This window comes from Lepisma saccharinum, chromosome 24 (genome assembly GCF_977018435.1).
Source record: "Lepisma saccharinum chromosome 24, izLepSacc3.1, whole genome shotgun sequence".
NCBI lineage: Eukaryota > Metazoa > Arthropoda > Insecta > Zygentoma > Lepismatidae > Lepisma > Lepisma saccharinum.
Genome location: NC_139252.1, coordinates 43,333,776 through 43,347,952, shown reverse-complemented (window position 1 = coordinate 43,347,952; position 14,177 = coordinate 43,333,776). Strand labels below are relative to the sequence as shown.

Sequence of the window (14,177 nt, the reverse complement as noted above, 5' to 3'; positions counted from 1 at the left end):
AAAAAGCAAAGTAAAATAAAGAAAATCAACCAATCAATCAAAAATTGCAAGCATAAAAAGGAGCTTGAAAGTTTGTCTGTTAAAAATCATACCAAATCAGACAAAAAAAAATCTGTTGCATAGGAGCGCCATGCATTGATCTCTTGTTGGATGTTGTAGTGAGGCATTTTGATTCAATTCGATATTAGTTGGATGGCGATATGAGACAAAAATTGCATTCATCAATGAAGCCTAATAATGTTCGTCTGACACCCAAAAGAAGAAAAAATCAGGATGCATAAAAACCCTGTTGTATTTCAATGTTCTTTCAGAATGTCCGACAAAATGCCATACTACGGTGTTGAACATCTTGATTGATTTGCTTTATTTTACTTCACCTTTTGTGCCACTTTTGGCTAATTTGCGAAGATGGGGATGAGTGATGATGTGATGAAATTGATGAATGGACACTCACAAACATCCATGCCCAGGCCAGGATTCGAACCCGAGACCCCTGGTGTTGAACAACTGTCGGATGGGGCCATAGTGGGTGCAACCCCCCCCCCCCCTCTCACCCCACCTCCTATGGTTGACAGCTCTATCTCCTTATTGCTCCCACATGGACAACAAGAAATGATATTTCAATACAGTTTTAAATGTGAAATTTAGAGGCTCATTAAATGTGCCAGTCCTGCCTGGCAGATCCATTGCATCGCATCTACAGTTCAAAGTAACATTTGTCGATAAAGACAAAATTCCCTGACTTTTCCCAGTTTTCCAGGTCTGTCACCACCCTGATATATAAAGGTATAATTCAAGTATTCTAGTTTTGTAAAGCAGATTTCTAGATACAAAGTTTATTTTTTCAATGGCAGAACCTATTTCTGTCCCAAGTCGCATGCATTAATTAAGGAGGAAAAGGAACAATTCTGTTTCTTCATGGCCCATAGTACATTGATATATTTTACACCAATACTTCATTTATATTGGTTAAAATTGCTTACCTGAAGCCATGAAGGTCTAGTCGATAGGGCATCTTACAGACTGTAGACCCAGGTTCGATTCTTGGGATGGGTGATCTAATGTCTGAATTTTTCCAGCCTTGTTCCCACATAAAGCGGCTCTAGAGCTCAACCAGACTCAAACCAATGAGTATCTGAGGGCAATCCTCGGGGTTAAAGGTGGCCGAAGCTTGACACTGATCACATCACCTCCAAAATGGTCAAGATCGAGAATATGTGGGGTCCTACCCTCACATCCCCTAAATGTCTCTTCATGCCACGCTGCTATATGCATGGGGAACTTTACCTTTTTACCAGTATATATCCAATATTCAGAAAACAATTATAGAGGATTTATTTGAACAATTAATACTTTCTAAATTGTACACCCCCCCCTCCCCCTTATGTTGCTCTCCAAGGTTTACCTCTATGAATGGTAGACCAACTTCAAGAACAAAAGAACTCCATTTACATACCGATCGAGGACGGAATGGTTCTTCCTCAGAGGCAGGTTCGCCTTCTGGAAATGGAATGCTGGTGACCAGGCCAGCCACTTGGAACAAACGCTCATCTGGAAAAAATGCACAAGTAAGTTTTACCTCAAATGTGACAAAAGGCACATGCAGAAAAGTTAATAATCTGTCCAGTATTAACATACAGATGAAAGAACAAAGTATGATAAGTCACAAGAAGATATAAACATTTCAAGACCATCGGATTCCAGTTGTTGAGTTAGAAGATGGGAAGGGGAAAAGAAAAAATGACATGTGCTACAACTGGGTGAGACTGCAGGGTAGACACAATTTTTTTGATTATGAAATTCCCTGCCATTTCCAGGTTTTCCAGTCTAAAAATTAAATTTTTCCAGACATGTTTATCATCATGATTTTTGCTTTGAACCTTGTGTTTTTCAATTAAATATATAATCCGTTAATTATTATGAATATTCATTTTCACAACTTATTTTCTTAGCAAATTTCATTCTACATGCACAAAAACACGTGAAAATTTGGAGTAAAATGTAAAATTGCAATTTGCATCAAATGTATTGGGTGTTACAATCACGTGCATCTAGCCTTCAGGCTAAGGTAACAGAAGTACATTATTTCACCTTAACAGATCTCCACAATCTAAAAACAACAGAAAAAGTTCATAAACAACATAATCTTCGTAAACCATACACAATTTTTCATTTTCTAGTGGATTTATAGTGTCGAAGAAAATGCTGCCTTTTTGCTTAAATTTATAAGTACACAGCATCTGAAGAAATTTTTGATACATATAGGAACTCTATAGGAAATGCCAATATGACTAAGATCTATAAAATTATAGAGTATAACCGCATCTTCACCAACCTTTCCGATAATTATGATCATATTGTCAATGTACTTTAGTTATCAATCAGGTATCTGGACTGCAAGTGTTACTTTGATATTCTTTCTAAAATTAGTGAATTATAAAAGTGAAAATTTATTACAGAAATTGGAAGAAACCATAAGTTTGCAAAAGACTGAGAATCATAAGAACGAAAGAAACAAGTTTCTGAACTGAATTTTTTTTGAGAGTGGAATCACAAGAACCAAATCCAGAAGTGGAAATGAACTGCTTGTTCATTTTACAACCTTTTCTCTTGTAGACTCCAAAATGCACGTAAATTCCAGATGATCTGCAAAATTCCCCGACTTTTCCCTGACAAGATAAATCTCCTGACATTTCCATGTTTTCCAGGTTTTCCAGATGCATAGCAATCCTGGACTGGAAAGGATGACAAAATACTAAAGATGACACTGGAACAGTTGCTTGGAAACAGTGTTGCCTACTATGCCATTTTCTGTAGCAATGATACTAGGGATGAACCTATGTCATTGTACCAGTGCTACCATACAAAATATTGGTACAAATTTAATCAGCAATATTGGCTGGTGTTTTCTCAGAGTCTGAAAATCTTGCAGGGTCTGCAAAAATGCCACACAACTCTTTCATGGAGTTTAAATATTATGAAAAGTATATTATGGCAACACCATTGTGGTGAGAAATGGAATTTGTTATTAAATAATTATCTCCTGTAGAATTATGAATATTTTATAGTAAAATGCTGGTAGACTGATATATAGTTCCAAATATCTCAAAATTTATAAATTTTATTAATTAATGTAAATTGTTTCAATTTCCAAGAAATGGCATCCATATCGGTGGTGAATCAATCAATAAGGGTATAAGCAATGGTATTAGTATCGGTACAAAGTGGTATCAGCGGAGCCCCTACAGAAGACCTTTGGATAATTTCTTGGTACTCTTACGACAATTATATTTTTAGCTCTTTATTTCCCCAGACATTAGACTGTAAAAAAAAGTATGTCTGGTCATTCTCCTCTCTCTAACATGAAAGGGTTAGGTGGTAGACCAGCCTACAACTGAACCTTGGCAGCTAAAGGAATTACAAGAGTATGATTATTACTTTCTTGGAATTTTCTTATCCCATTTTAATATGTACATGCCATACCTCTCTTGGCTGAACAAGATTCTAGGAAGATAAGAATATCTGTAAAACTCAAATACGGTGAAGGTTTTAAGTATTACATTAATCATATGGTTCATGAAACCATGCTTGAGAAAATGAAAAATAATTTTGTTCGTCTCCTCTCCATCCCTTCCCTTAGAAATACAGTGGAACCCCGATTTTAAGTTTCTGGATTTTACACTTTCCCGCATCATACATTGAATCTTGATGGTCCCAACATAGCAAAATGTCATAAAATTTTCCTCGATTTTTCATTTTACCACAGCTAAAGCTTTTTTCAGTTTGATCCCCTGAAAAACATAAAATCAAGGTTTCACTGTATTTTATCATTAAGTGAATGAAGATAACGGAAAAACTAATAAAGGCAAAGTAAAGTTTCCCGTGCATATAGCACGATGCCATGAAGGCACACTTAGGGTATGTGGGCGTAGGGCCTCACACATCTCAATCTCGGCTATTTTAGAGGTGATGTGATCAACACCATGCTTTGGCCACCTCCCCCCCCCTCCCACAAGGATTGCCCCAGGATTGAGGCTGTGTGAGCCCCAGGGCAGCTTCATGCAGGGACAAGGCTGGAAAAATTCCAACCCTGGGAATCGAACCTATGACGTTACGCCATGGTACTTACAGTCATTCGCTTCATTAACGCCTGATGGCGTTAAGGTGTTTTATGGCATAGATACGCTGTACAAGCAGTTACAGAAAATCTCAATAGATGTCGGTAGAATCGTTGTCCCTGTTGTTAGGGATCGTACAATTTTGCGAAAAGTTGGGATGATTGTTGTTATACAATCATGCAACGCAGCACTGTAATTGTTAAAAGCATTCTGAAAACATGACAAGTATCACGACAAACAAAGTAACTCGATCTTTAGAGATTCCTTCTCTTTCCTTTGAACTTTTTTAACAGGGCGTCTAATCCCTTTACTCAGGGACAATTTGTCTGGTCCGAGGTTGAGACAACGCTAAGAGGAACAAAAGAAAACTGGAGCTGGCGTAGACGCACAGAAAATAGTGCGAAAGTTCGCACAGGTGTGTTTGCTTATTTTGTTAAAGTGCAACAACAATAGGTTGTTGAAATATAAAGGATTCCTTAGCACACATGACTATGTAGTAGTTTGGCGGTTTGATAAGTGCATTGTTATTTCGGTGTTGGAAAAACTGCGGAAGCAGCACGGGTGGTGTGCAAGTGGTTTTGGCAAAAAAGGAAGGATGCCATCGGGAAAAATGCTTTGTGTAGTGGTGTAAAAGTCTCGTTTTACATAAGTTGCATGGTCTACAGGGTGTTGTTTGGTTATACCAGCCTGACAAGTACAGTTTATGGAATACGTTGCTGCAGTGTGTAACCTTGGAGATAGGTCGACATTCAAATTTCCATTGTGAAAAGTTGGTCGATGACAAGCGGCAACGAGAACAAGAACTGACACCATGTAACGAGGTAAGGTTTCTTACTATAACCTACAGTGTTTGCGTGAAGTTTTACGTGCTGCTGATTTGCCATCAACTTCATTCAAGTGGAAGTTTTGTTCTAACTTCGCTTGGACTTGACATAATGTTGGTTACTATTCGTAGTCAAGCATGCAAAGAATGATGATGATTACGTCACACTATGTTGTTTACCTCCACTTAGATAAATTGTGAGTTGAACAACAGACATTTCGTCACGTAATTGCGTGGTTGTAAATTGAAGTAAGAAATGGACATTCACATATCGGCTACTTGTGCCTTAGTAGCCTGAAATTGAAGAATATTATGTAACATTATGTGGTAGCAATAAAATATATACGCTGAGAAATAAGACAATTTTTAACATTGTTTTTTGGTTGTGCATTTGTCATATTTAAGAAGAGGATTTTGTTGGAAAATATAAGTAGATACAGACAAGAAAAATTTGAGTATTCTTTGTGTTTATCTGATTGGAAATATCAAGATTCAAACTTGCATTATATGTAATGGCTGTGATAAATAGACCAGAGTGTTTGGGTCTTTCTCACATTTGAGCCATAAACAATAATATGTTTAAGGGCATTAAACGCAACTATAATGTTGGAATTTGTATTCAATGAAAAGGTTGTGGCAATAACATTGTATTCTGATCAATGGGTCTGATCACAGAGTATTCTTTTTCATGTTGACTGATATAAGTCGTTTGCAATAAACATATATTTATCGTTATACGAGTTAGAATTTCACAAACAACTTCAATGCATATTATACAGTGCATCACTTTGTGTATCCTTGTCCATGTGTATATTAACAATGTGTTCCCTTACAGGTGAGGGGATTCTGAAGTGCATATTGGGCAGAATAACTAACCAGTTAACTGTACGTTCAATTAGTACCAAAAAGAACGATTTTTAAAGGAATAGAAAGGGTTGTTGTTGTTTTTTATAAGGTTATTTATCTTTGGGAATTCTTTGGGTTACTGAGTCGGTGCATCTATGATCCTCCAAACTGCGTAGCCACAGTCGCGTACCGTAGTATGCAGTGGCAGTCAGATGACAACCCACTAGACAACTCTCACAGAAAAACTAATTGTTATCCTATTCCACACAACTTACTGATAGTTCCACGTGAAAGTTTCCACTGTGCTGGTGGTTTCCTCAGTCCAGTACATGAGTGGATTGATTGATTTGCATTATTTTACTTTACTTTTTGTGCAACTTTTGGTTAATTTGCAAAGATGGGGATGAGTGATGACATGATGAAATTGATGAATGAACACTCACAAACATGCATGCCCAGCCCAGGATTCGAACCCGGGACCCCTGACATCATAGCACGATGATACTATATAATACACCATGGAGACCGGCAGGTACAGTACATGAGTGAGTTGCATGGAATAGATATCTTGGTACACTTGCCAACCAAAATGATATATTTAAATATAAACTAAGCATTTTAAAAGGAATCTACATTTCTCCCCTTTTTCACATTACAATAAAGTAATTCAGTTTACATTCTAAAACACTTTATACGGTTGACAATATGTTTTAAACAACAATATTGCAAATAATACAGTGACACCTCGATTTCATGCATTCCAGAGTACGAAACTGAAAAAAACTGGAAAACATAAAATCATTTTATACAATGATTAATAATAGGCATCCTTTTGTAATCTTTACCAATATTTTCAGGTTACATACTAATTTTTAAGGTCACATTATGGTGGTTTTTAGGGAATACATGAAACCGGAGCCCTTGTACAACTCAAACAAGTTTCCCAGCAAGGCTATAAAATTAAACTTTAAACATACCTGTAAGTTTAATAGACACTGCTGGTAAATGGCCTTCCACCTTCATTTTTGGTAAACGAGGATCATCTGCAATGAGGCACCGTTTCAAGCTGATCTGCATATTCGTTGGATGCAGGAGGTGCAAGGGTGTCTTTGTCGAAGCAATAGCTGCCATCCAATCCTCCTCCGCACCAGCCACCAAGACCTGCAGTAGTTAAAACTTCAATGCACCAGCATGCCAGTGAGTAGATTAGGAAGATGTTATTTGATTGATTGAATTAAAATTTTTGGGTGCATCAGCACGTATGGCCATTTGCACCCTCCTGAGTATACCAGGAAAAATCCCCTTAATGAAAACCCTTGCCTTAAAGTTAAAAAAGGGTGTAAAGAGCCCCTTGAAAAAGGATAACAGTGCAAATTTAAGAAGGAATTCTTCTCAAAACCATTTGCGAAAACACTGTCATCATGCAAGCATTGACGAAATGTTGAGATGAATGCATTAGTGTAGAGGGGGGTTATATATAGAAAGAAGTATTTTCTATACATCTAAATGTGTTCAGTTATTCCGAAAAATCAAAAGTCCCGGTGTGACTTGAATGCCCCTTGTATGATGTGCATTAATGGCTGATATAGGTACAGCAATCTACCCACTCCTCACAGAAAAGATACCAACCTGCATATCCTTGAGTTCAATGAGGAAATTCTCGTAGCTCTGAGAAATCATCTCCTTCATGATTTCATCCTCTGAGGAGCCCTGCTGCGCCATCTGCCTCACACTCGGAGTCCCTGGGTCTCTCATCACCGACCTCATGTTGATGCAGCCAAGGTTAACTACGAGGACAGTGCCTTTCCTAGAAAACATGCGTTGTTACTTGTACAAAGAAGAGAAAGAAGGTTTCTCTCATCATCACAATGGAGAAAAATTATTATATAATTAAGACTCAGATTATAACACGTTGAACCAATACCAAATCTGATACTCTTACCAATTCAATTAAAGTAATTCAGAATAAGATATTAAAACTTCTTATGTCAAGTGATGGCAACATTCTTGTTAAAAACTACACAAAACAAATAGCAGCACAAAATAAGGCACTCAAAAGCCTGACCAAGCTTTCGACTCCATCTTAGAGTCATCATCAGAGTTGGTTGAAAGGCAGTTGAGGTTCCGATGACGCTACAGGAAGTATTTTTATTTACAAGTACTATTATTTGTTTTGTGTGGTTTTTAACAATAATTTGGAATAATTATACATTTAAATACACAAGTTTAACACTGGAACTGTAACATACCAATCTGCCAGAATTTTGCTTTACATATCTCTGCAACTACTGGAGCTACATAGATAAATTTTGGTTGACTGACTGGCCTACCAAAGCTTATGACCAATCAAGGATTGGCCATACAGCCCCAAATACAAACAAAACACCACACTACTCCACTCAAGTACAAGGCTCATTGCTACCATGGCCAAAATGCCATGGGAAGCCATTTTGTTTATTACTGAAACAAGCGGGAATCAAACGTAATGCCCAAAAACCATGAGAACCAGCTTAAAATCAAGTAAAAGCTGCAATTCTCAGCAAAATAAGTCATTATCACCATGCAAAAGCCATTTTTCATGCATGAGCACCATGTGCTATAACTTACATGTTAGACGAAATTTTTATTTGTTTACGCATTTTCAAGATAACATTTGTGTAGGGGCAGAACAACCCTCCTTATCTTGAAAATACCATCCATTTAACTCAGTTAGCATAAATATGCATAAAAAGCCCCAAAAATCGATGTTTTTGATAAAAAACAATCGAGAACTTAAATAGTCACTGTCCGAGCCTGACACATGGTGGCCAGACTTTTAACTACTTGATCCAAGCTACATGCTACCTCAGCCAGCCAATGGGAGACATCCCAAGCTATGACATCATGAAGAAGGTAGCAAATTACTTTATTATGGTGTGAGGTTGTCCCTTGCACTCTCTTGTGTGTTAGATTTTGATTGAGCAAGGTTGCAAGAAACGTGTGTGCCGTTTTTGATAAACATGAGTGGACACAATGGCCCCGAACTTCCTATTAACTGGCGAGATAGTGAAACAAAGTCCCAGGAGTGCCTAGTATAGGCCAACAGTGCAGATAGTAGTGGAAAATTTATCTATGCACAATACTCTGGACTCGGGTGTGCTGAAAAGTGCTTAATCGGGAAAATGCGTAGTTTGCGATTCTCGAACTCCTCGCCTATGGCCACGTGGATGCGTTAGCTGGACTGCCGGATACATGGTGAAGTGAATCCACATTTATCCACACCTGCAGGACACATCCAACACCTACAACTCCCACGACAGCCAGGAGAGGCTGTAAAATGTCCATAAACGTGTGTTTGTGTGCCGCCAGAATCCGTTTCCCCCCAAAAAAACGAGCCATCGCCGAGCATAGTGATTGAGTGTGAAGCAAAGGCCCGAGTTAAGGTAAAAAGTTTCCATCTCTAAACATCAGCTGATTTCCAGAGATTGTAAGTATGAATGTGTTGTTTTTATGAGAGTGCTGCAAATGTAAAAGTGGATACATGTTTGTTTGTGGCTGTGAAATGTCCGTCAAGTCTGTTTATGGCAAATAAATATGTTCGTCCAATGAAAGAAGTCTGATTTTCATTCCTGAGTACATAAAACTGCTAAGCTCTCCTCCACTACCGGTTATACAGGCTGAAAGTTCTCTTGGATACCAGCGGGTCTTCTGCAGAATACTCGCTGCTAATCGGAGAACACCACACGTCACACATGGGAGACGTGTGGCTACGTAAAGTAGCCTGGGAGTTTCATTTTTAGATATCTCTGCATTTTTTGATAACTGAAAACAAGTAGGTAACTGAACCAAGCAAATCAAGTCCAGAATAAAGTGTATAGCTCCTGAAACCCATTGCAAGCTCAAGGTAACACAGTAACTTAATCAACTTGCCTGGCTGTGAGAGAATGCAATCATTCTGAAGTGATTTATCTACATTACAGGAACTATTAAATATAAAGAACTAAAATTTAGGAGAATAATTTCATTATATGAACAAAGAAATTGTCCTAAAAAAAATAATTCTGGTAGCTCACACTTAGATACTAGTAATTTTTTTTCTGTGCAAATAGCTTTAATACAGAGGCTGCTTTCAGCACTAAATTTGAAGTTATGCATTACTCTAAATAATTTGACTTGATGTCAGAAACTAATTATAGTAGTCACAAATGGTACCTCATTTGTTCAGCTATAATATCATGATAATGAAAGAAACATGTGTGTTAGTAATTTGAAGAACACCGAAACAATCTTATTACAGTGAAAATGACCCCCCCCCCCAGAAAAAGGTTGGCTGGTCACATTTGTACTGGAAAAGTGGTCATCCATTGCAAGTTTCAGTTTAACAGTTTAAGGAAGAGAAATAAAGACAAAACTACGACAAACTTAAAATATTCATAATTGGGAAAAGAGACGTGGTAGTATATAAATACGGAGAAACTAGTACTCACTTTACACACGGAACTGTTTTCTCTTCATCTTTGTATAGAAAAAAGTTTCACAGATAAAGTGAGTACTAGTTTCTCCGTATTTTAATGTTAAAATATATTTTTTTAAAAAAATTTACACATTTAAAAGTGAAGGGCTCCACCCAAACTTGTAATTACTAACTTAAACTATTGATAATGCCTAGATTTCAGATTTTGAAATATCATAACGGTTTTTCAAAAGGAGAAGAATATTCAAAAAGAGCCCCCCGGCATTGACTAAAGGTCCAGCAGAGCCTTAACTTTGTCATGTTATAATATGCTTAATTTAAATTACAAAGAAATGCCTATTTTATGTAATAAGTGTGTTTTAAATTAAATATGGGATTTTATTCAACATTATAACACTGAAATGTCATATTATTACTTATGAAATTAATATATGTTTTATTTTATTCACCACAAATATGTCTGTACTTAATGTTAAGTAATGTTCCCAGTATTATTAAAATTAAAATACTTCTAAAAATTTTTTTCAAAAAATATACATCCTGTTCACTTCCAAAGCAAAGTGGAACCTGATTTTATATTTTTCAGGGGGCCAAGCTGAAAAAACTTAAAATGTGGGAAAATGTAAAATCAAGGAAAATTTTATAACATTTTGCTATGTTGGAAACATGAACATTGAATGTATAATGCAGGAGAATGTAAATTCTGGGTTCACTGTATATACGTAAAGAAGCAGAACTTACTTATTGTAAATGCCATTTTGTGGTACTATTACATAAGAGGACATCACTTCAACTTTCAGATCCATTTTTGTCTGCTGCTCTATTGCATGCTGCAAGCCTGTTGCTGACATCTCTTGGAACTCCTCCAGTTTGCTGTAAGCAGCCTCTTGCAGTCTGAAAGCAATGACAAGTAATGAAGTAGTCAGTAGAAAGTTAAATGGCAAAATCCTGCTGCTGTAATCTGCCAACCAATTACTTTTCAGAGTTCCATTATCCTACAAAGTCTGCGTAGAGTTCCAATAGCATAGCAATTTGCTCAAAATTCCATAACAATGTGTGGATTCACAATCTATCTTTAGCTATTACGAGGCTTGTCCGGAAAGTAAAGATACAAACACATTTGCACGTTAGGAGAAAAATGTGTACCAAAGTTGGCAACACTGGCAGTAACCGTGATACATATGACGAGGATTGGGAGTGAGTCGTGGGAGTGAGTCGTCAGTGCTGCGCTGAGTCTTGTGCGAGGAACATGTGTTGGAAATGGCAGCGGCGATACCGAATCCCGCCAAGTGCGAAGTGCACGTCGTGATCAGGTTTTTGCAGGCACAAGGAAAGCATCCATCAGAGATCCACCGAGAAATTGTGACTGTGTACGGGAACGTAATGATTCGTCAAAATGTGGCGAAATGGTGCCGTGCCTTCGCAGAAGGTCGACATGATGTTCATGATGAAGAGAGAAGTGGGAGGCCGTCCGTGATCACTGACGACCTTCGCAATCATATTGAAGCAGAGGTGCGTGCAAATAGGCGGGTGACAATTCGAGAATTGTGTGTGATGTTTCCTGACAGATCGAAAACCACTATTCATGAAGTTGTGAGTGGGTTAGGATACAGAAAGTTGTGTGCATGCTGGGTCCCAAAACATTTGACTGACGAACACAAAACCAAACGACTGGGATATGCACTGGACTTTCTTACTCGCTACGGAGAAGAGGGAGATGCATTCCCAGACTCCATTGTGACAGGTGATGAAACATGGGTGTTCCACCATATGCCTGAATCCAAGCAGCAGTCACTGCAGTGGTGCCACCATACCCATTCTCCAAAAGCCAAAAAATTCAAAACGTCAATTTCAACCCGCAAGCTGATGGCAACCATTTTCTGGGATCGCCACGGCATCCTGCTGGTGGAATTCATGCTGCCTGGAAGAACGATTAATGCTGAAACCTACTGCCAGACTTTGAAACATCTTCGACGTGCAATTCAAAACAAACCAAGAGGCATGTTGTCAAGTGGAATCCGCTTTATTCATGACAACGCCTGGCCCCATGCAGCGAATGTCACCAAGGATCTGCTTGCACAGTTTCAATAGGAGGTCCTTCACCATCTGCCATACAGGCCCGACCTTGCACCCAGCGACTACCACCTGTTCCTGTACCTCAAGAAAAATCTTGGTGGAAAACACTTTGCCGACGACGATGAAGTCAGGGAAGAAGTCACAACTTGGTTCCAGATGCAGGGGGCAGATTTCTACGATTCAGGGATACAAAAACTTGTTCCGTGTCGGAACAAATGTTTGGACAATGGTGGCACTTATGTGGAGAAATAGCCTCTGTATCAGTGTATCAAGTGTAACTTTAGTTGCGAGCAATACATTTATTTTATATGTTATTTTTGGTTTGTACCTTTACTTTCCGGACAAGCCACATATAATATTCTGTGCACCTTATAAATAGAGATGTAAACTTTTAATTTAATTTTATCCCCCCCTCTCAAAATTAGTGTTACTTTGTACTTTAATTTTGTGTTATTTTCAAGGTTTAGTGCAAACTAGTAGTCAATCATCATACATCTTCTTACTGAACTATTTTTATGAAGATAAAACAAGGTTCTCATTTTGGACAACAAACAAAAAAAAAAAAACTTAATTAATGAACTGTAAAGAAATCTTTAGTTCCAGACAAACTTGAACTTTATCTTCCTTGCAACACAAAAATTCTGACTTTAATACACATTAAAAAAACATACTTTTTACTGACATTACTATTTTCCACAATGAGTATTTTTGAATGGTATTTTTCTACAAGACATAATATTGCTACAATGTTCAAATACCAGTAGGAATGAGTATGGGTTTCTGGTAGCCATAAGATTAGAATAATCTGCAGTGTTTCCATATGCAGAAAAAAAATTGTAATACTCACTGGTCAATAGACACTGCCTTGGGGGGCTCAAAGACACAGACTACAGTGTTGATTGTCTGGGCATCATACACAATTTCCAAAGGCCTCAAGGATACGTGGACACGCTGGTCACATTTCATGTCCAGAGGGTTTGTTTCAAAAAGGACATCCACCAACGCCAGGTTTTCCGCTGATTTCTTAGTTTCTATTAATTTTGGAATGAAACTGTTCTGCTGTATTCCGCTCACTATTAGGTGGTCTATATGTGCCTCAAACCTGCAAAACACATTATTATTAGTAATACTAATACATGCAATCATGCTAACTCAGAGATTCTCAAGTTGTGCACCGTGATGCCCTGGGACATTATGAGTGATTGTTTGAATTGTTGTACACTTTATGCACGGATAGGCTAATTGAGACCCGGCCTACAGTTTAAAGCGGGATCTGAACCACTGTGCAATGTGCGTCCACCAGGTACTGAATCCGTGATCCCTTGATTACAAAGTGATGATGTTACCACTATGCCATCAGAGAGGCACAACCAGTGTTTGTCCAGGGAATTAGGGCTACGGAAAAATCAAAACTGATAATGTGAAACACAACACAACACAACATGCATATATAAAGTAAAAAAAAAAAGTAAAGTGCTCCCTTGTGCTTTGCACCATGCCATTAAGGTGTATAGTAAAGAGGGTGTAGAGTTAGGGCCCCATACTTTTTGATCACGGCCGAAGGTGGGGGTGACATGATCAGCACCATGGCCCTGGCTGCTTCCACCCCCCAGAGTTTCCTCCAGGTTCCAACTTTATACGACGCTGGTTGGGTGCCAGAGCAGCTTGAACAGGTGGAAAAATTCCCGATTCTCCCCCACCGGGGATCGAACCCGGGTCTCTAACATGGTAGTCAGATGCCCTAACGACTGAGCTACCATGGCCTCTACTGCAACATGCATATATAACACTCCAAATTTTCCATACAGGAATGTTTTAAAGCAGGAGTTCCCAAACTTTTTCGTTTCATGGCACCCTTAGT

The 14,177-nt window shown here is 38.2% G+C and overlaps 1 protein-coding gene across 2 annotated transcripts in view; it reads right to left on the bottom strand.

Annotated features, from left to right (window-relative positions):
• Positions 1-14,177, bottom strand: part of Vps13 (vacuolar protein sorting 13C) — a 168,880-nt gene that overhangs the window by 127,893 nt on the left and 26,810 nt on the right. For both annotated transcript variants that reach the window (XM_083110859.1, XM_083110860.1), the window contains exons 8-12: positions 13,164-13,418; positions 10,982-11,134; positions 7,417-7,594; positions 6,765-6,948; positions 1,457-1,551 (exon numbers count right to left, since the gene is read on the bottom strand). In XM_083110859.1, the coding sequence (XP_082966985.1) occupies positions 1,457-1,551; positions 6,765-6,948; positions 7,417-7,594; positions 10,982-11,134; positions 13,164-13,418 (865 nt within the window). The remainder of the gene's footprint in view (positions 1-1,456; positions 1,552-6,764; positions 6,949-7,416; positions 7,595-10,981; positions 11,135-13,163; positions 13,419-14,177) is intronic.